Source organism: Canis lupus, chromosome 24 (genome assembly GCF_048164855.1).
Source record: "Canis lupus baileyi chromosome 24, mCanLup2.hap1, whole genome shotgun sequence".
In the NCBI taxonomy this organism is placed as follows: domain Eukaryota; kingdom Metazoa; phylum Chordata; class Mammalia; order Carnivora; family Canidae; genus Canis; species Canis lupus.
This window is the reverse complement of record NC_132861.1, coordinates 16,968,673-16,991,585: the sequence shown is the minus strand read 5'-3', so window position 1 is coordinate 16,991,585 and position 22,913 is coordinate 16,968,673. Positions and strand designations below refer to the sequence as shown.

General features: G+C 35.0%; 1 protein-coding gene and 1 long non-coding RNA gene across 4 annotated transcripts in view; one reads left to right on the top strand and one right to left on the bottom strand.

Annotated features, from left to right (window-relative positions):
* Nucleotides 1-22,913, top strand: part of SGCG (sarcoglycan gamma) — a 127,509-nt gene that overhangs the window by 100,478 nt on the left and 4,118 nt on the right. For all 3 annotated transcript variants that reach the window (XM_072795777.1, XM_072795779.1, XM_072795780.1), the window contains 2 exons: nucleotides 1,388-1,507; nucleotides 11,342-11,414. In XM_072795777.1, coding sequence (XP_072651878.1) covers nucleotides 1,388-1,507; nucleotides 11,342-11,414 — 193 coding nt within the window. The remainder of the gene's footprint in view (nucleotides 1-1,387; nucleotides 1,508-11,341; nucleotides 11,415-22,913) is intronic.
* Nucleotides 868-22,355, bottom strand: LOC140615821 (uncharacterized). The gene is made up of 3 exons (XR_012016298.1): nucleotides 22,156-22,355; nucleotides 14,045-14,108; nucleotides 868-5,568 (listed from the first exon to the last, which is right to left on the bottom strand). It is a non-coding gene; the product is annotated as an uncharacterized lncRNA (long non-coding RNA).

Genomic DNA, 22,913 nt, shown 5'->3' with positions numbered 1-22,913 from the left:
ATCCAAAACTGTTTAATGTATTCTTTGAAGAGCTTCTATTTCATTTCTGGTTAGGTATCCATCAACTTTAATGAGTACTAGGAAGGATACAGGGACACACACATAAAAACTCTAAGACATCCATTCATTTTCTCAGTATCTCTCCCAGATAAGACTATAAAGCTAACACACAAAAGAATTAGGAAACACATGTAGTTCCTTGTGCAAATGCTGAGAGCTGCATTCTGGAGAGATTAATCCATTATGCTGCCAGGGTTAGAAAGACTGGAAGCACAAAGATGAATTAGGAAACATGAAACGATGAACACCTGAGAGTAGACAAGGGTCACATATGTTCTTGGGGACACAGTATCCCCAGTGCCCATCACATGGGAGTATCCACTAAATCTTTGCTGAGTAAATAATGAGTTGGCAGGCAATGAGTCTAAAGCTCATCTGATGAGATGAAACTTGGAGGGGAAAGGGGAAAGTGATACCTCTGTCACTGAAATATAAAGAAGGAAGGCATGAACAAAAATGACATAGGGGAAGGGAAAGGACAGAAACCTGAAAGCATTTTTCCACGGTGATGTCTGTTTCCTCCAGCGTGTAACAGGTGAGGACTTCTCCCAAGAATAAGGGCACAGGAGGAAATCTGATATGATTCATCTTCTGGGTTGACATTGGTCATTGAAGTGAGCCATTCATAATATGGTCTTTCACAAATCTCACATTTTCAGAATACAAAATCCTTAGTTGGTTAATATTCCAAAGATTACAAATTTCAATAATCTTCAACAGAAGAAATATGTTATTTTAGGCAAGTTGTAAAGTTGAAAAAAACTTTGGATAACGTGTCCATTCATAAATTTGATCTAGATCGACACATTTATTTAGTTTTGTTTTTTAATTTTTTTATTTGAGTTTAGTTGACACACATGTTACATTCATTTCAGGTGTACAGCATAGTGATTCAGCATCTCTATACATTATGCTTTATAGATTTAAGCTTAGAACTTAAAAAAATTGGGATCCCTGGGTGGCGCAAAAAAATTGGGATCCCTGGGTGGCGCAGCGGTTTGGCGCCTGCCTTTGGCCCAGGGCGCGATCCTGGAGACCCGGGATCGAATCCCACGTCAGGCTCCCGGTGCATGGAGCCTGCTTCTCCCTCTGCCTGTGTCTCTGCCTCTCTCTCTCTCTCTCTCTGTGACTATCATAAATTAAAAAAAAAAAATTTAAAAAAAAGAACTTAAAAAAATTAATCATAGAATTAAAAAGAACTATTGGTAACAGATTTTATATATTTAGTAATTTGGTATTGCTGGGTGATATGACATGTAAACATAGAGATTTCTGACACTACATATAGTAAACACTTCATAATAAACTATTTTAATGAATTGTTCAGGTCCCAAAATGGTAGAGGTCCAGAGTCAACAGTTTCAGATCAACTCCAAGGATGGCAAGCCACTGTTTACTGTGGATGAAAAGGAAGTTGTGGTTGGTACAGATAAACTTCGAGTAACTGGTATGTGATAACTTTTCTTAAAATTGAGATGTAATTAACATAATATTCAATTAGTTTCAGGTATACAACATAATGATTTGATATCTATATCTATTGTGAAATCATCACTACAGTAAATCTAGTTAACATCAATCACCACACACAGTAGCAGATTTTTTCTTATGATGAGAACTTTTTTTAATTGCCGTGTAGTTAATACACAGTGTTGTATTAGTTTCAAGATCTAGTCTCATAGCCACTTTCAAATATACAATGCAGTATTGTTAACTATAGTTACCATGCTGTACATGACATCCCCAGGACTTATTTAGAAGTTTGTACCTTTTGACTCCCTTTACCCATTTTGCCCAGGCCCACCCCCAACCTTTGGCAACCACCAATCTGTTCTCTGTATCTATGAGTTTGACTTTTTTTTTATATTCCACGTATAAGTGAGATCACACAGTATTTATCTTTCTCTGACTTATTCCACTTAGCATAATACCCCCATGGTCCATCCATAGTTGCAAATGGCAGGATTGATGATGTCTACTAGCATTGCTGAATTAAGTGGATTAGTATATGAAGAAGACATCAGAATTCTTGATAAAGTATTATTGCACTTCTTCAGGCAATGAAATCTGTACAGAAAATAGTCCAAGAAACAGGACCAATTGTTTCAAACCAAGCCATCCTACACAAGGCATCGCTTAAGTGAAACTTTTCTTAGCCTAGGGCTCCTTCCAGGTCTTGATGTTAATTTTAGTGGAACAGGTGAGAAAAATTGATAAGCAACTAGATTATTTATTACCTACGTGTATGTATCAGAATGACCTGGAGGGCTTATCAAAGTGTATGTTGCTGGGCTTCATCCCCAGAGTTTCTGAATCAGTAGGTCTGGAATGGGACATGAGAATCTGCATTTCTTGTAAGTTCTCAGATGATGCTGATGCTTTAGTGCTAGGGACCACAGGCTGAGAACCACTCCCTAGGCTGACTTGTCCAGAAAAAACATGAAAAAAACATATTGGTACCATATAGCTGCTCTCCCTGGCATGCACATATTTCAGTTACCTTCTTAAAGATAAGTTATATTCTTCTTCTCTTTCATAGTTATTTTTGTCTGAGGTGCAAATTTCTTCCAAACTCCCCTTCTCTCCAATGAAAATAACTAGAGCAAATATACTACACCTGTAAGTACTGTGTACTTTCCTTGTCATTATGCCACTATAACAGTATGGAGTTCTTTTCACCAAGGCAACCCTGAGTGGTGAGTATATGAACAGTACAGTTTTGATCCAGAACGTGACTCTTCTCAGTTTTTCAATATGTTCATAGCTTCCCTAAATTTTGTGATTAAAGAAATGCAAGAAATTTTACAGTTCTGACTTCTCTCCTTATTTCTTCTATCTGGGGTGTTACTCCCTCTCTATAGTGTATAGCTCAGAATTTCTCAACATTAACACTACTGACATTTTGGCCTGGATAATATTTTTGGTGTAAGTGTGGGGCTATCCTATGCATTGCAGGATATTTAGCAAGTATCCCTTAACTTTTTGCACAGACTCCGTAGCATTATTCTTTCCCCAAGGAAAGATAACCAAAGGTTATCCCCAAGGGTTATGACAACCAAAATGTTTCCAAACATTGCCAAATGTTTTCAGCAGGATGAAGGAGTTGCAAAATCACCTCTAGTTGAGAACCACTGATTTACCTTAAGCCTACACTATTTCTCTGGGCTTTACTATCATTTATGTATTTATGATTATGTATTATGATTTAATGTGTACTATCTGCTAATAATTAAGTTAAATACCTGTAGTACAAAATAATTAAGGCATACTTCCTTTTACATAATGTTCATTTTAGCTGGAGAGCTTTTAACATAAATTAATTGGCTGGACACAGTCTGCTAAGGACTGTAATAGATGTTTGGGCCAAGAGCTATAGCCTGGAGAAAGGCATCAGTTGTGCCAGAGTGTGGTAGAAAGAGATACAGAATGAGTCAGACAAGGTTTCTCAAGGAAAGAGGAATTGATCTGGTCCTAGAAAAATGCTTACTAGGTTTATTAGGAAGAAAAAGTGATGTTAATTGTTCTAACCACAGTGTAGAGCATTAATGAATATTAATAAATGGATATTAATATACAATTATTAAAAATAAGAGTGGAGGAGATCCCTGGGTGGCTCAGCGGTTTAGCACCTGCTTTTGGCCCAAGGTGTGATCCTGGAGTCCCAGGATCAAGTCCCACATCAGGCTCCTGCATGGAGCCTGCTTCTCCCTCTGCCTGTGTCTCTGCCTCTCTCTCTCTCTCTCTCTCTCTCTCTGTCTGTCTCTAATGAATGAATAAATAAAATATTTTTAAAAAATAAGAGTGGATAACTTTTTGAGAACCAGACTGAATTCCAGTCCCAGCTGCTCGACTGAGTAGATATGTGACCTGGAACAACTTTAACCTGTCAGTGCTTCCCACTACAGCTCTAAGCATCTTTACCCACTGGTCTTTCATTGACTGGAGAATATTGTACAGAGTGCAGCAAAGCAAGGAAAAATTGATTGTGAAATAAAATTGCAAGTCTTGCAAAAGATTCAGGGTTCCCAGAAGTCAAAAGTGATGTAGAAATATTGAAATCACCAACAAAGCCAGTAACAAAAGAAGACCTGGAAAATCAGACTTGCCACAGATGGAAAGTATAAAAATAAACAAAGAGGATGACATGATAGGTACCTCAAAGATCAACAATTTTACTATCCCAAGATTGAAATATTCACCTTTGAGAAGACCGACAGTGCTATTGATTTGACTGTTATGATGATTTTACTGCATAAGTTAAAAATACAAACAATGTCATATTGTGTCACTGTGGTAGGCAGGATTCTAAGAATGACCCCCAGTGATCTTTGCTGTTATAAAATTCCCTCATCTCCGAGCATGGAAAGAATCTGTGAATGTGATGAGATATCACTTTCATAATTATGTTGTTTCTGTGGCAAAAAAGAGCCTGTCCATCTAAGGATTAGTTCTCAATGATCTATTCTAATCATATAGGCTCTTTGTAAGTAGAGAGTTTTCTCTGGCTGGTAGTACAAAGGGAAATCAGAGAAATTTGAAATGCAAAAAGGATTTGCTCTCTGTTGCTATATGAAGATTGAAGGGGCCATATGACAAGAAATGTGGCAACTTCTAGAGTCTTAGGCTCTAGGCTGACAGCAAGAAAACAGAGCCTCACCCCTAAAACCACAGGGACCTATATTCTGCCAATAACATGACTGGGCTTGGAACCAGATTCTTACCCAGAGACTCCAGAAAAGAGCCGTGAATGGCTAACACCTTGATTTTGGCCTTGTGGTTAAAATCCACATAAAATCTAGCCAAACCCACTGGGTAGGACTTCTGACCTACAGAACTATGAGCTAACAAGTGGTTACTGTTTCAAGCAGTTAAGTTTGTCATAATTTGTGGCACAGAAAATTTTAATACAGCCATCATACAATTCCAAGTGTGTTAGAAAAATTTCACTAAAAAACAAAACTTGATTTATTCTTTGTTCATTTTATATGATTTCATAGTTATTTATAACTGTTTTTGCTAAATATAAAATATAATATTTTTATAAACTTTGATTTTTAAAAATAAATTCCCATTAAAGCTTTTTCCACTATTCACTATAAAAATTTGGTCTTGTTTTAAATGGATTGATTCCAAGTAGACCTTGGAGTTTCTTGGAGCAGAAGCAGTAGCAGTTGAAAGCCAATACAAGAGGACTGATAAGAGAGACAGAGCCAGTTTCACTCTGGGGACTGGGAAAGAAAATTAAATGCTTTGCTTTACTTTTGTCTCTCCTGGTTACTTACATAACTACCCTAAGCATGAGATGTAAGAGGAGGAGTCAAGTTGCTCTTTCTTCAAGGTGGCACACTCCAAATTCTTGACTTGTGCTAAATCCTCATCTTGACTCTTGCATGAAATGTTTTCTTGCCATTACCTTTGTCTAAGTACTCAAAGAATAAAATGAATCTTCTCTTCAATTCTTAAGCAGATTCCATTTGCAGGTGATATAACTTGTATGTATAAAGTCTCCTAAAGATTCAACCAAAAAAAAAAAAAAACTGTTAGAACTAATCAGCAATTTCAGTAAAGTTGCAGGATAAAACAACATGCAGAAGTCAGTTGCATCTCTATACAGTGATAATGAAACATCTGAAAAAGAAAGAAAACCATCCTGTTCACAATAGTATCAAAAACAATAAAATACCAATGAATAGATTTAGCCAAGTAAATAAAAGATCTATGCAATGAAATCTACTAGACTTTGTTGAAAGAAACAGAAGAAGGCACAAATGGAAAGCCATCCCATATTCATGGATCAAAAGAATCAATGATGTAAAAATGTCTATACTACTCAAAGCCATCTATAGATTCAACTCAGTCCCTGCCAATATACCAATGGCATTTTTCACAGAAATATAAAAAACAATTTGAAACCACAAAAGACCCCTAATAGCCAAAGTAATCTTGAGGGGAAAAACAAAGCTAGAGGTATCACACTGATTTCAAACTGTACTGCAAAGCTAGAGTAATAAAAACAGTATGGTATGGCATAAAAATAAATACATAGACCAATGAAACAGAACTGAGAGCCCAGAATTAAACCCCCACATACACAATCAACTAATATTCAACAAGAAAACCAAATGAGGAAAGGATAGTCTTCTCAACAAATGGTATTGGGAAAACTGAATAAATACATGTAGAACAGTGAATTTGGTATCTAACATGGCTCACAAAAACTAACCCAAAATTAATCCAAGACTTGCACATAAGAGCTGATGCTATAAAACTCCTTGAAGAAAACACAGAGAAGATGCTCCTCAATACTGGTCTTGGCAATGATTTCTTGGACATGGCACAAGAACAAACATCAAAAACAAAACCCAAAGGGACTCTGTAAAACTTGAGGCTTCTGCAGAGCAAAATAAACAACTAACAAAATAAAAACCAATGTACAAAGTGGGGAAAGGTTTTACAAACCGTGTATCAGATAAAGGGTTAGTAGCTAAAGTACATAAAGAGCTCATTCAAATGAATAACGGTGAGAATAACAAAATCTCATACAACTCAAAAACAAACCAAAAACCCAGATTTTAAAACAGGCAAAGGAACTGTATAGACATTTTCCCAAGAAGACACCCAAATTTCCAACGGATACATAAAAAAATGTTCAAAACCACTACTCATCTGGGAAATGCAAAGCAAAATCAAAATGCAATCTCACATCTGTTAGAATGGCTTTCATTCTCAGTGAGAATGTAAATGTTTTCCACTGTGGAAAACATTATTAAGGTTCCTCAAAAAATTTAAAATAGATCTACTATATTATCCAGCAATTTCATTTCTGGGGATATATACCCAAAGGAAATGAAAACAGGATATTGAAGAAATACATACACTCCCATGTTTATTGCAGCATTATTCACAATAGCCAAGATATGGAGACAACTTAAGTGCCCATCAACAGAAGAATATGGTAGGTACATACAATAGAATATTACTCGGTGATGAGAGATAAGACATCCTGGCCATTTGCAACAAAATGGATAGACCTTGAACACATTATGCTAAGTGAGGTAAGTCAGACAGAGAAAAACAAGGACTGTATGATGTCACTTATATGTGGACTATAAAAAAGCCAAACTCATAAAAACAAAGAATGAAACAGTAGTTACCAGTGGATGGGGATGAGGGATGGGACAGATATAAGGATACAAACTTGGAACAAGTAGTAAATAAGCCCTAGAGGTCTAATGCATAGTATAATGAATATAGAAAACATATTGTATTACAGTTATCAAAACTGCTAAAGGCTAGAACTTAATTATTGCACTCACTAAAAAGAAAGGACCATTATGTAGCATGATGGAGGTGCTAGTTATCACTACAATGACAAATATATAAATGCTAACATGTTTTATACCTTACAATTTTTACACCTTATTTTTATGCCATGTTATATGGTAAATATATTTCAATAAAGTAGCATTCTTTAAAAAGTCTTAACATGGACGCCTGGGTGGCTAAGTGGTTGAGCATCTGCCTTTGGCTCAGGGTGTGATCCCAGGATCCCAGAACCAAGGAGTCTGCAAGGAGCCTGCTTCTCCCTCTGCCTGTGTCTCTGCCTCTCTGTGTCTCTCATGAATAAATAAATAAAATCTTTTTTAAAATTTAAAAAATAAAATAAAACCCTTAACTTTCCATTTAGACTCTCATCAGCTAGGAAATTGAAGAACTGTTTTTAAACCATATTTATGGAGGAGATTAAATAATTTCACCAACTCACTTTGAAACTGACCAAGACCTTTACACAGTCTCATTTTCCCCCTAAAAATAGAATTAGTTACCAAGTGACCAAAGTTAGCATGCCCTTTTTGTTAACCCCAATTATAGAACACATTACTGGACTAGCATCAAAATTTCATCTTAACAAAAATTTTTATGCCATTGCCAGAACTGACTTCTGGCAGAAAATACACTTTAATTCCTTGGCAGTGATATGCTAGGCTGGGTTCATTCCCCAACATTTAGTAAGAAAAACATGGACCTGCAATGGTATCCAATTCCTCTTGAGGAAAACAAGATTTACTGAAGCCAGTTCAATTTCTTTGCACCTGTGCAGCTAAGCAGGCTTACATGAAGTCAGAAGTGATGGAGAGAAATGCTGGAGTCACTCACAAAGCCACTGATAAAAAAGAGGATCTGGAAAGTAAGATTTCAGCAGCTGAAAAAGTGAACATAAACAAAGATGATAAGTCCAGGTCCTTTAAAAAGACATGAAGACAGATGATCTAGAAGATGCTAAGAGATCACCCTATCCTTTAAGAACATATGCAAGATCTCTAAACACTGTAATGTGAAGCTCTGTGAACAAGTTGATGATTTGGCCCATTGTTAACAATCTCCAGCTGAAAGGATCAAAAGACCTAATTAAATCTGGCTTAAATGATAAGAATATATATTATCTTACATGAGAAGTCTGGAGGTAGGATAGCTCCAGTTTGATTATGTCAGTGGTCCAGTAATATTTACTCTAACTGTGCTTCTCTTAAGTGTGTAACATTCCCCTCTTTATTTCAGTATGGCTCCAACAATCCTAACCATCACTTCCTTGTGTGATGACTCCTCTAAATTTCTGTAAGACCTTGATGGCCTCTTTAAATCTTCCAACCTAAATTCTCACATCAAATGACTTACATTTCTCTTGAAAGTGGGGCTTGGCTGGAATTTATTTTTTTAACGCCATCTAAAAGACTTTTGTTTTGTAATGAGGAGTTTAAAATATTTACATCTGTTTTGATTGCTGTTCTATTTGAGGTTATCTATGTCATATTATTTCATGATTTTTTTTTATCATTTTGAATTTAAGTCTGAAAGAAGCTTGGTATAAGGGGAGATACAGAGAAAGCAGTTCATGCATGTTCTTACTGACCATTATAAAGACTTAGGATTTGTTTTAAGTACAATGGAAAGGCATTGAATTATTTCAAGTGGTACTCTTTGATTTGCTATACATTTTAAGATCAATATAATCATTACAAGGGAGAATAGATTGTTTGGAGAAAAGAGAGGAAACAGTAAAACCAGTTAGGAAGATGTCACCAGGCAATAGATCCTGGTGACCTGAAGAGGTGGTAACAATGGTCATTGAAGGAAGATAATGATTTCAAATTAAGAACTGACATATAAAAGATTTGCCAATAGATCAAATGGATGCCAGAAATTGAGAGAAGGGGGTCAAAGATAGAGAGATAATATTTGTTTCCTGGCTGATGACATTATTCTCTAGGGAATGGACAAGCCTGAGGAGGAGAACACATTTGCAAGGCAGGGAGAATAGACAGTTAATGTTTTAGCTGCATAAATGCAAGGTATATGTGAAATAGCCAAGTGGATATGTCAAGTCAGTTCTTGGATATGTGAGCTGTTTATTTCTCAGAGATGAAGTTTTGACTAAAGATACAAATGGGGGCATCGTCAACCAATGGAGCTCTGAGAGATGCCAACATTAGATAGAGCCCAGTCAGATAAAAAGGAAGGGTAGCCACTAAAGGAGAATATGAAGAAACAGATAATGTGGTAAGAGGAATGTCACCAGGAGCCATTTTCTTGATGCCAAGAGAGACTATGATCCCAGGATTTGGGTCCTGGAAAGACAAGGACTGAAATTGTCATGAATATGCCATCATGGAGGTCATGATTATCTTAACAAGAGCATTTTCTTTGGAGTAATAAGGCAAAAGGCAATTTGCAGCGGTGGCAGAAAAGAATGGGTTGGAGACATCATGTGAAGGTTTGGCTGCGAGGCAGGGCAATGGAAATCTTTTTTGGTTTTGTATCACTTGAAAAGCTCATTTCAGGCCATAAATACTCAATGTATGTGTGGAATCAATCTTAGTAATTATCAGCATAAAAATCTAATAGATGTCTCGATAGATATTATCCACTGTTTGAACAGAAGTATTCATACTGAACTCTCTTTCTGTAACCAAAAGGACTTACAGAAGCAGCATGTAGAGAAGAAGGGCGTAGCCTTTGAGCAGTTTCCCCTTCAGTATGGGGTTCTGTCCATCAGGTCTTCACACCATCCAGTTCATTTGTGCCATAGTCTTACTACAGATCTTCACATGATTCATCATAAATATCCATTCATCATAAATTATTCTAGGACCCAGAAAAGAAATTGGATGGTATCATCCAAATACTGCTGATATCTTATAGTGAAAATGACCAGGGATCCCTGGGTGGCGCAGCGGTTTGGCGCCTGCCTTTGGCCCAGGGCGCGATCCTGGAGACCCAGGATCGAATCCCACATCGGGCTCCCTGCATGGAGACTGCTTCTCCCTCTGCCTGTGTCTCTGCCTCTCTCTCTCTCTCTGTGAGACTATCATAAATAAATAAAAATTTAAAAAAAAAATTAAAAAAAAAAAAAGAAAGAAAATGACCAGACGATTTACTATATCTAATCTTGGCGATACATTCTTTAAAAACAAAGTTAACATTGCAAGACTGGACTTTTTTATTATTATACTCTCATTATACAAATAATATTTATACAGGATCATGTTTTACAGTTATTTAAGTGCATTATCTACATAATGATATTTTATAATGGAACTTTTTTCCCTAAAATTTAGATTATATGACCACAATAATATGTTTCTATTTTCATTGATGTTACACCAATTATATATTTTTATATAATCATAGTTGGGAATATCAAATATGAATGCATACATAAGGGAAATATAGTTACTCTGAAAATCAATAATTTATTAAGAGTTATTTTTATAAAACCATTTATTAAGAATCTATTTTAATATATGCAAATAGATTCTGAGGAATATTTACTTTGAGGCCAAATAGCAATAATAAAAGTAAGATCGTATAATTTGAACACTGACAATTTCAATGATAGAGAAATTGCTGCTTTTATGTAACGATAATACGTATTAGATTATAAGCTTTATGCCTGCCTTGTACTTATGTGCATTACAATTATCACGTGTCACTATAATATCGCTAACTGGTTAAGTAATTGTCATACTTTTAAAAACTAATTATAAAGTTATAGTTCCTTACAAAAGAGTTCCACTGACACCCTTAGAGTAATTTCAGCTTACCATAAAAGTTTAAAATCCTATATATTAGTTCCTATATATCAGTTATGTTTTCTTACATCTGTACAAATTCAGCCACAAGTTCTAAATCTACTTGCGCTTTAATATATAGACTAAATATTTAATAGTTTGATGTCATTTGTTTTACTTTTGTAAAGTGATGCACCTCTGGTTTTGTTTAGGCCCCGAAGGTGCTCTTTTTGAACATTCAGTGGAGACCCCCCTCGTAAGAGCTGACCCATTTCAGGACCTGAGGTAAGAATTTTGTTCAGATACAAACTTTCTTATGGATGATACCTGGATATATGTGGAATAATATCTTAGCAGTCATTACCAGATCATGTCTTATTCCATTAATTATCTTTATTCTCATGTTCCACTTATTAACTAGTCAATACTTACTAAAATCCAAAGGAAGTAAAAAGTGGTACTGACTCCCTATGTTTAATCCACCCAAAACAGAAAATTTACCATCTTAACTACTTTTAAATGTACAGTTCAAAAGTATTAAGTACATTAACACTGCTGTACAACCATCACCACCTTCCATTTCCAGAAATCTTTTCATTTTGCAAAATTAATGCTCTGTGGCCAGTAAACAACTCTCTATTCTCATCTCTACCAACCCCTGGAAACCACAATTCTACTTTCTGTCTCCTCCAATTGGACAGTTCTAGGCACCTCATATACATGGAATCATATAGTATTTGTATTTTGCAACTGGCTCATTTCACCTAGCATAATGTCCCCAACCTTTGTTATATCTTTACGTAATGTCAGAATATATAAAATTGACTAGTACCAGATTGTAAAATACTTTATACAGAGTCTCTGTGTGCCTTTGTGTACTTCACTTTATCAGTGCACCACTGAATAACATTTATTGCTATAATTGTTTATTCCAATATTATATTTGTATTTTATAAAAAAGTCAAATACTATTTTTTAAAACAAGTGCCTGAAGTCCAAGGTATCACTTAAAATTACATTCAGTATTTGAATTTGAAGTATATGCAACCTTGGCCAAACTAACCTTTTGAAACTTTCTCATCTATAAAATACTGATAGTAACATATCTCAGTGTATTCTGAGAAAGATTTAATTAGCTATTAGGTTAAAAGTATTTTGTAAACTGAAAGTTGAGTTCAAATAATTATTTTTTAAGATTTTATTTATTTATTCATGAGAGACAGAGAGAGAGGCAGAGACACAGGCAGAGGGAGAAGTGGGCTCCCTGTGGGGAGCCGGTTACAGGATCACACTCTGAGCCAAAGGCAAACACTCAACCACTGAGCCACCCAGGCATCCCCAAATAATTATTTTTATTATCATTATTGTACCAAGTAGATAATCACACTAGATGGAATAAAAGTTAGGAAATTAAGCATTTCTCTTATTTTTTAATGTCTAATTAAATATTAATCAAAAGCAAATGAGGTTCAATTCATCTTACCCACTTAGAGAACATCTGCAGCATGAAAATAAATTGTGACTCTAATTACATTAGAACAATTTCATTAATTTTGATAAAGGATAATTTTGGTAAAGGATCATTATGCATAAGATCAATATTACAGAATTATTATAGTTAGGGAAGAAGAACATTTTACTTTTCTAGGATAGAAAAGTGATTCAATATCTTTAAAAATAATTCCACTTAAACCATTTTTAAATTATAAAGTAATAAAATTGTAGAGATGCCAGACTACTTTTTGAAGTAATTTACTTCACTGTTTTAAAACATATAGATCTCAAAATTAAACCATTTATCTTATGTCGTCCCACCAGAGTGTCAATCTGCTTGTTATCCGTCAGGCCCTTGCTAAAAAAAAAAAAAAATGGCAGAAGAGTATCCTCTTGCTTTCTAAAAGATGATACTAAGGGACGTCACATAACCCAAGTGTTACAACCAAAATAATTAAGAAAATGATGAAATTGTAAGAAAGTCCTGGAGGAATGGGCTGAGGATGGGAGGCATGAACAAATACTGAATGTCTTCAACTTGCAGGATCTGTGCTCTGTGCTGTACATAACTTATCTCATGTAATCATTAACTCTATTTTAAAAATAAGCAACTTGATTCCCATTTTACAAGAGAGGAAAACCAAGATCTAGATAGCAGCATGTTCTAAGCTAAGATTAAAATAGCCTATCAGCTCTGACTCCAAAGTCCATGTTCATTGGGTGTATTCTCTTTTCTACCTAAGTGGACCCTTGAGTGATTTATTCTTTGATTTATGACCAGACTCTTCTAAATGATTATATAATATTCATATTTTCTTCTGTAAATTCTTACCATAAACTTTCACTTTATATTTCTTTTTTTTTTAAGATTTGTTTATTCATGAGAGAGAGAGGCAGAGACATAGGCAGAGGGAGAAGCAGGCTCCATGCAGGGAGCCCGATGTGGGATTCGATCCTGGATCCTGGGATCACGACCCAAGCTTAAGGCAGCCACCCAACTGCTAAGCCACCCAGGCGTCCCTCACTTTATATTTCTGAGTCCCATACCCTTATTATTCCTGGCCTAAGATAAAGTGAAAATGATTCTAGAATATCCTGAAAACAATGAATGTGGATTTTGTAGGGCTGAGATCCTTATGCATTCATAAATATATCTCTGAAATATACATCTTTAAATATCACAAATTTAAAGTTTTACATTGGCTCAAATGGTAATCATAGAAGGGTGACAATTATTATTTTAAGAAGAAAGATAACGTGTATTTAAACTAGATTTACATTTCTTATAGCAAAATCATTCACAAGAAAAATGTGAACTCTGCTATGCTGCCTTCATTCTAACATGCTGCTTTTCATTCATACATGATATAATTCATTTTTTTTTAAAGTTCAGCAAAAATGTACTAAACATGTTAACGTACCAGAACGGTTGTTAGTTCTACAGTGATAAAACACATAGGATCATTCCCTTAATGATTTTAAAGTCTGTTGGGAAAGGAAACATGGAAACAAGTTAGAACAATGTAAGTCCTTGCTACGATGAAAGTTCACAATATAGTGAGAGCATAGTTGAAAAAACATAAAATCTTCCCAGGGTAATTTGAGATGATGTCACAGAGAAGGAAGCATTTGAACTGAAACAAGGAAATCAGTAGACATTAATGTCACAGGGTAAAATGTAAATCCTGTGCAACTCAATAGGGATGTGATGGTGATTAAGTAGTTATTATTTGTAAATTGCTGGAAACAATGCCTAGCGCATAGTCAGAAGTATACGCGTGTCATCATTAGATAAGTAAAATGAGAGGACATGGAAACATTTGCTCCTGTTTTTCAAACACTTGTAAATGCTAGTATATAAATAAATAAATAAATAAATAAATAAATAAATAAATAAATAAGCAAATAAATATTTATAAATATATATTATATACTTATTGCTTAACTAGAAACCAAGACAAGCTCATTCTTAGGTCCCAGGAACAGAAGAAATTCATCGTGAGAACACAGTAAAAGCTAAAGCCATGGTACTCCTGGAGATATCAGGATGCCATAGAGATTAGGGGCTAGAATTTTATTATGAGACTGTGATACCAAGCCACAGTGTGTGTGTGTGTGCGTGTGTGCGTGTGTGTGTGTGTGTGTGTGTGTAATGCCCCAGCCTGAGATGCCTTGTAAACAGTGGCCCCCTATGAAAGATACTTGAAACAATTTGCCTAGATAAAAAAAAGATACTGCAAACCCATCTTGAGCCATTGGTTGAAAGAGTTACCCACAAGAAATCCTTCATGCCAGTGCTCAGCCAAGATCAGAGGACCAAATCCACATTGTATAAGAACTCAAAGCTGGAAAATTAACATTAACTACACTGAAGTCAAACTACATTGAAGAAATTATCTCATTACCCATGACATAAAAACACCTATGGAAAACAATCCTTGCTGAAAATGAATTTACTACAATAATAATAATAATAATGAAATGACAAAGAATTGGCAGCCACTACAAGTTAACCCCTGCCCCAAACTCTACATAGTAGAGCAAAATGAGAGATTTTTAAAGACACGAATAAAAAATTGAATACAAGGATAAGGCAAAGGCAAAATAGTATAAAAATGGCAAATTTGGAAAAAAATGTAAATTCTAGAAATGAGAGATCAAGTAATTAAAATAAAACCAGTGGCAACCAGTACTTTGTTTCTCATGATTCTGTAATAAAAAGAGTCAGGATTCTTTGGAGAAATGGCTCATTCTAAGACTGAGACAGTGAATGTAGAAGATAAATTTGGAGCATTTTGTAGCTCCAGTAAATAAGGTGTGCTCAAAAATCAAAACAGCAAGGGTATAGCAAAAGGATACATAAGCCAAATGAAAGAGTTGCCCATCAAAAATCTCCCAGGCAAAAAACTTAAGCAAAAATATTGTAAATATTGGATTGTAACCCAAAGTTGGTGGTTATCAAATCTCCGTGATTTTTAGATTCCATCAAATACACTGTAACGTGATGAGTTTTCTTTCAAAATGACCGTGTTTATAATATGGCATAAATGGTATCTTTTGCAAATACTTAAATTTATGTAAAACACAATGTTAACTTAAAAGTGGGTAATGGGCACCCAGTTTTTCAGACTTCTTTTAGAACAGCCATGAAGAGCACTTCTTTTAGAACAGCCATAGAAGAGCCATGAAGAGCACTCTGAGTTGTCCATTCCACCAAGTTTTACAAAGTGTGGGTTTCAGATGTAAACATATTGGACTTTGCCAAACCTGACCAGTGTGCCTCTCAAAATGCTTTGTGCTGATTTCTAATTCTGTGAGCAGTGTTAGAGTCTGTCTTTCCTCACCTTTTACCACCATGTCCCACTGCCAGACTTTATGATCCTTTTCACACTGATGAGTGTTATCTTGTGTTATTTTACTTTTCATTTCTCTGGCAACTAGTGTGGTTAAGCATCTTTCATATTTTTATTCTGTTATTAAGGCTACTTTTTCTAGAATTGACTTCATCTGCTTTGCTTCTTTCCTTTTTTAAACGGTTTTATTTAAATATATAAATACATATATTTAAATATATATTCTGAATATCAACATTTTTCCTATTAACATTTTTTTTTATTTTTAATGTTTGTGTACTCAAATTAATTTATTTTATTTTATTTTTTTAAGATTTTATTTATTCACTCATGAGAGACACAGAGAGAAAGAGGCAGAGACACAGGCAGAGAGAGAAGCAGGCTCCATGCAGGGAGCCTGATGCAGGACTCAACCCTTGGTCTCCAGGATCATACCCTGGGCCAAAAGTGGCGCTAAACCACTGAGCCACCCAGGCTGCCCTGTGTACTCAAATTTATTAATTATTTCTTTCACTGAATTTGGATTTTAAACCATAAGTTGAAACTTTCCTTATAGAAAGGGGAAGTTGTCTGCCATGTTGCTCATCTGGCTTTCCCTTTTATATTAAAATACATTGTAGATCCCAAATGCACTTAGAGATTATTCTTGTATGAGGTATAAGGTATGAGGTCTAGGTCTAATTTTATTTTTTTCCATTCAGCCAACCAGAAGTGCCAACAATTAGATTATTTATTAGAAATTCTACTTTTGCTGCTACAGTTTGAAATACAACCTTTATCATGTATTACATTTTCCTATGCAGGTGGGCCTGTTTGTGTATTTTCTACTCTATTCTATTCATCGGTCTATTCAGGTGCCAGTGCCAGCACCAATCTTGATAAACAGGATTTAGAAGATCATTTAAAGTCAGATAGGACTTGTCTCTCTCACACATATGCACATAACCTTGTAGCGACTCTCAACATTTCTCTATCAATTAATTCTTCCTTATTTTTCCATGTGAACTTGAGTGTTAACTTGTCTAATTCAAGTAAAAGTGTATTCTTTTTTTAATTAACTATTTATTCATTAATTCATTAATTAATTCATTCATTCATTCATTCATTCATGAGAGACACAGAGAGAGGCAGAGACATAGGCAGAGGGAGAAGCAGGCTCCATGCAGGGAGTGTGATGCAGGACTCAATCCCAGGATCCTGGGATCATGCCCTGAGCCAAAGGCAGATACTCAACCACTGAGCCACTCAGGTGTCCCCAAAGCATATTCTTTTATTAGGATTATGTTAAATTCATAAATTAACTTAGGGAAAACTGATGTCTTCATAACATTACTTTTCCAAAAACATAGGGCATCTTTCCATTCACCAAAATCTATTTTTGTCCTTTCAGGAGTGCCTAAAAGTTTTCTTTAGGCAAGTTTGTCACATTTCTCATTAAGTTTATCCCTAAGCATTTTAGCTCATCTTTGTCACAATTATAAATGAGGTTTTACTCTATCTACCATTATATCTTCCTACAAGGTAAGTTTTGGATATGAGAGCTACTGATTGCTGCGTATTAATTTTATATAAATGACTTTACCAAACTTTTTATTCTTTGAGTGAGTTTTATGTTGGCCCATTAGGATTTTTCAGATATACGTTCATATCATCTGCAAATAGATATATTCTTACACTTTCTTTTGCAACTCTGTATCTCTGATTTCCCTTATCTCACTCCATGTCCCAATATCATTAGAGCAGTGTGAGAAACAAGTGGAAGTAGTATGCATCCTTGCCTTTACCCAGTCTAAATGGAAATGCCACTGGTATTCCTCCATTAAGTAAGATGATGTGAATGTGTAAAGAAAATATTTTATAAATAAAATGACTGTTATATTTTGTCAAAGGCTCATTTGTGTTTATGGAGATAGTCATATTTATGTGTTCCTTAGATATATTAGTACAGTGTGTCACGTTAATGGGTTTTCTAATACTGAACCAATCTTGCATTCATGGAATAAATTCTACTTGGTCATGGTATATTCTTTCCTTAAAATGGTGTTCAATTTTATCTGCTAATATTTTATCTAGAACCTTCACATTTATATACATGAATGATACTGGTCTGTACCTAGCTTTCTGTGTGCTGTTTTTGTAAAGTCTAGATAACAATGCTATGCTTCAAGAATTAAGATTTCCCTCATTTTCATTGTTCTGGAATAATTGTGGACAATTGGGATGCTCTGATCTCTAAAGCTTTCATATAATTCTCCCTGGAACCATATCGGCCTGATTAATTTTTAAAAAATAATTCCTTAAAAGTGCAATTCCTCTTTTATAAAAATTTGTCTTTTAAACTATACCTTTAATAAGGGTCAATTTTTATCAACTGTATTTCCTTAAGAAATTATTAATTTAATCTTGGTTTTCAAATACATTTGCATAATGGTTGAAAGTGGTACCTCAGGAATTTAATTCCTTCTGTTTCAGTGGTTTTCAAAACAACTCATTGATAAACATAATTAACAAATGAAGCATTGATTGATCTAACACAGCTTGCATAATTATATTCCTTATCCTAAGTATTTATTTCTCATTTATCATAGGTTACCACCTTGTGTCTACTTAAACAAGGAAAGCAATTTGTGCCTCATGGTAATTGACAGTTTATGGTGTGGCTGGTTTTCCTTAATTATAGCAATTCTAAGAAAAAAGAAAAAAATCATAAAATATCAAAACAAAACATAGTAGATTTAGTCAATTCAGCAAATAAAAACAGTTTGAAGAGTTGAAAGTTTCATCCAAAAATAGAAAATAAAGGGGTGGGGGGTTGCCTTGACTGGCTCAGTCAATAAAGCATGCAACTGTTGATCTCTGGGTTGTAAGTTTCCAGCCACACGTTGGGTGTAGAGATTACTTAAAAAATAAAATATTTTTTAAAAATCTTCATCCAATTACAGAATAGTGAAAATAAGCCCTTAGGAACTTGGGTATATTAAAAATACTCCTTAGGCATTAGTTGGGGGGGAGGTGTGAATTTTTTCAAAAACACTTTCATTTTTTCACATTAAGGTATTTAATCCAATCAGATTTGGTTTTTTTGTGTGGGGTATATCATTATATTTCAGTTGTTTCTCTAGTGGTTAAATTTCTGGATTTGAGGTTTAATCCCCTAAAGCTTCTAACTTTTAATAGGTAAATTTAACTATTTATTATTATTATGATCACTGATTTATTTGAAATATTTCTGTGAAAAAAAAAAATATTTCTGTGATGTCCTATTTTATTTACTGTACTTTTTCTTTTCATTTTTTCTTCTTTCTGGCCTTTAGTTGGATTATTAAACTTCTGCTTATTCTCCCTGCAGTATTTCCCTCTAGTGGTTCTGGTTTCATTCTTTTAATGATAACCTTTTTTTTTATTAAGATTTTATATATTTATTCATGAGAGACAGAGAGGCAGTGACACAGGCCTCCTGTGTCTCTCCTGTGTCACTTCTCCAAGGGAGAAGCAGGCTCCCTTGCAAGGAGCCTGATTTGGGACTTGATCCTGGATCCCAGGATCACACCCTGAGCTGAAGGCAGATGCTCAACCACTGAGCCACTCAGGCATCCCTAATGATAACCCTCTATATTTTATATGCATGGAGATAAATTAATACTTTCTAACTAAGTTTGTCATTATCATTCTCTTCTTATACCAAAAAATTTAGAAAGTTATTCCTATCCAAACTTCACTTTCCATATTTTGCAAAGCTTTTACTCATCTCTCTCGTTGTATTTTTCAGGCAATACAGATTTAGCTTTATTCCCACACTGTGTTGATTTTTTTTTCTAATGTCCAAAACTGCTCTTGCAAAATACTCCTTTCTTCTGGTTTTAGTTTCCATAAGTATTTTTTTTCACTAAGGATCTGCTTAGACAGCAAATTTTCCCTTGTGGGCCTGAAATGTCTAGTCCCTTCACAGTTGAATGATGGCTAAGTTGGGATATATTTCTAGACTGACAATAATTTTACATCAGCATTTTTAAGATATTATTCATTACTTTTGGGTCTTTGGTCAGAAAACAATTTGATTTTCATTGTGAATACTTTGAAGGCTTTCTCATAATTTTAATGTTTTGCAATTTTGCCACAAAGCGTTTGGAGGCTGGATATGTCTTAATTCATACTTGGGTATTGGTGTACCTCTTCAGTTCTAGGAACTCATGATATTTTTCAATTCTAATTAAACATTACCTCTTCCTGTCTGTCTTCTCATCTTCTAGAGCATAGGCATACTTTACTTGTGGTCTGTTGATCCCCTGGGTGTCCAAGAATAGAATTTAATGGGTTAATGATTTTGAATATGAAAAAGAAATCCTTCATTTTTACTGACCTCTAATTGAAATTTAGCATTCCTTCAAATATGAATGAGAGGCAACAAACCACAGTAGTATGGGCAGATTCCTTGACTTTTTCATCTTTAGAAGCCAGAGATACTTTAATATCATGTAAAGGTTATAGCAAAATCTCAAAATACATTACTGCTCTTCACTGCTTTGAGATTACGCTAGGTGTAAGTCCTCTGGCCAGATTTTATTTAATTACTAAATAAGATCATAAATTGCCATATCACCCATTTAAAGATATTTTTATATTTGTATTTAAAAGTCACCTAGTTTCCTTTGAAATTCTGTACTTTGTTTTTATGCATTTAAAAAAGTTTAATGTGTATCTCAAATTTCACATTTCGTGTTTTCCCAACCATTACCAAATCTACATTATAGGGTCCTATTCTCTTTTGATATGTGGCATGTCTACTATTCAGTCTACTACAAGACTTTAATTTTTTTATTTCATGAATTTCTACTTGCCTGGTTTTTAAATCTTTCTTTTTCTATTCTGGTCTTCTTCTATGAGTGTTAATTTATCTCCCTGGATGCTCTAAACTTAGTTAGTCCCTTTCTGACTGCTCTATTATCTCTAGTTCCTCATATTGATAGATCCTCCCATGTGGTTTGAAAATTCTGACAGCTCATCCTCTTCTGTTCTTCATCTGGGAGCAATTGTCATGGAGACTCAACATTTGCCTTTACATGTCAATTTCACATTCACTTCTGGCAGGGCCCTGCAGGGGGCACTGTTCTGAAGCCTGTGTTCCTAGATATTTCTCTTGTTGGTTTTATAAACTGCCTGAATAGGGTGTGGATTTGGATTCCACACTAATGCATGATTTAAGACTTTCTCTTCGCATCCCAGAATGAGCAGCCTACTTTAGGGCTGTTATCATACTGTGTTTCATTTCCCTTCTGTATGCCCAAAGCGCATTTCCAAACACTCCTCCCCTGCCCCCCACAGCTGGCCACAACTCCTTCCCTGTAGAGATGGAAAATACCAACCCACAAGGCATTTATCTGCCCATAAACTCCAAGGGCTCCAGCCTTTCAGCACCCACTCATCACTCTGGCTAGGAGTTTCTTCTGTTTCTGGCACTATGAAAATGCCTTTGTCTTTCTGGGTTGTTTTTTGGTTTTGTTTGTTTTGTTTTTGCCTAGTATGTGTTTTAATAATTTTGATCGTATTTTAACCAGCATTTATATGTAATTGCTGGCTGAGGGCAGAGCTGTGCTGCTCATCTGTCTTGACCAGAATTTATAGAGTGATATTTTTTAAAGCAAAAATGGAATCTTGTCATTCCTCTGCTTACATTCTTTAAGCTGCTTGAATGCTAGGTTTTAAAGGCAAGCAGCTCATCTGCCTTGTTTGCTACTGTTTTTATACTGTGTATACCATATACATATGCATATATGTACACACACAGCTTACTTATTTGGTAAATTTCTGAATCAGTGCTCAAAACTTTTTGTTCCTCATATAAGTCATGAGTAAATATATATTCACATATTTGAAGAAAGGGGTAGATATTTAACTAGCAAACTAAAATATAACAAAAGAGAAAATAATGGAGTTATTTTATATCTGACTACTGTTAATTGTGTTCATGGAAATGTATGCTTCAGGACATTGTAATCACAGACTTTTTTGGTAAAATGTGTTTTTACTTGTGCTGAACGGACATATTTCATCTCGAGGGCTAGAAACAATGCAAAGGGGAAGAAATTTCCTATTCCAGAAGCAGTATATTGTAACATGGTTAAAAACTAGTAATTGGTCCTGTTGAGGTCATTTTGTTGTTTGATGAGAAACAAACTCACCTTCACTAGGATCTTCAGGATCACAAATGGATTACCTGAAATGGACCAGACATCTAAAGTTGCTTACATGTCTTCCTTCCATTCCTTCCCCACCACCTCCCCCTTTCTATCAATCCGGACAGGACAAATGTAGACGATTAGCAGATGTAAAATAGCAAAATGGGCAGGCAGTCAGCCGACCAAATCATCTGGATGTATCCAAGTGTTTCCCTATAACCTAAGCTTAACATAATTTGACTAATAAATTCTATGAATGTCTCTGTTTCCTTGTACTCAAGGTAAATATAAACTTCAAAATGTGTAACAGATCAAATATTACATATTGAATGTACACAAGAAAATAAAACTTTGTTTTCTATAACAAAGAATGGTAGACAAAAAAACTTGCCAATTAAAGGCAGCAATTCATCTGAGTTAAACATCCACCGAATAAAAAAGAATAAAAAAGAATAAAAAAAAAAAAAACAAAAAACATCCACCGAATAAATACTCAGTTCAAATGCAATTAATGACCCAAGTACTTCTCTCCTCTGGAGCCACTCCCCTTTCTCTTTGATACCCATGCCTACACGGATATTACCCTGCTGTGGGAGGATTACAGACTGGTTTGGATCCTGTTCTACTTCTCACTTATCTTGAAACATTTCAATCCATTCAGCCTTTTGGACTTTTGGGTTGATTTAGGTTGGGTTTCAAATGATCATGTTATGCCACCTGGTGGAAATTTAGTATTTTTTCAGGCAGAGGCAAATAGAATT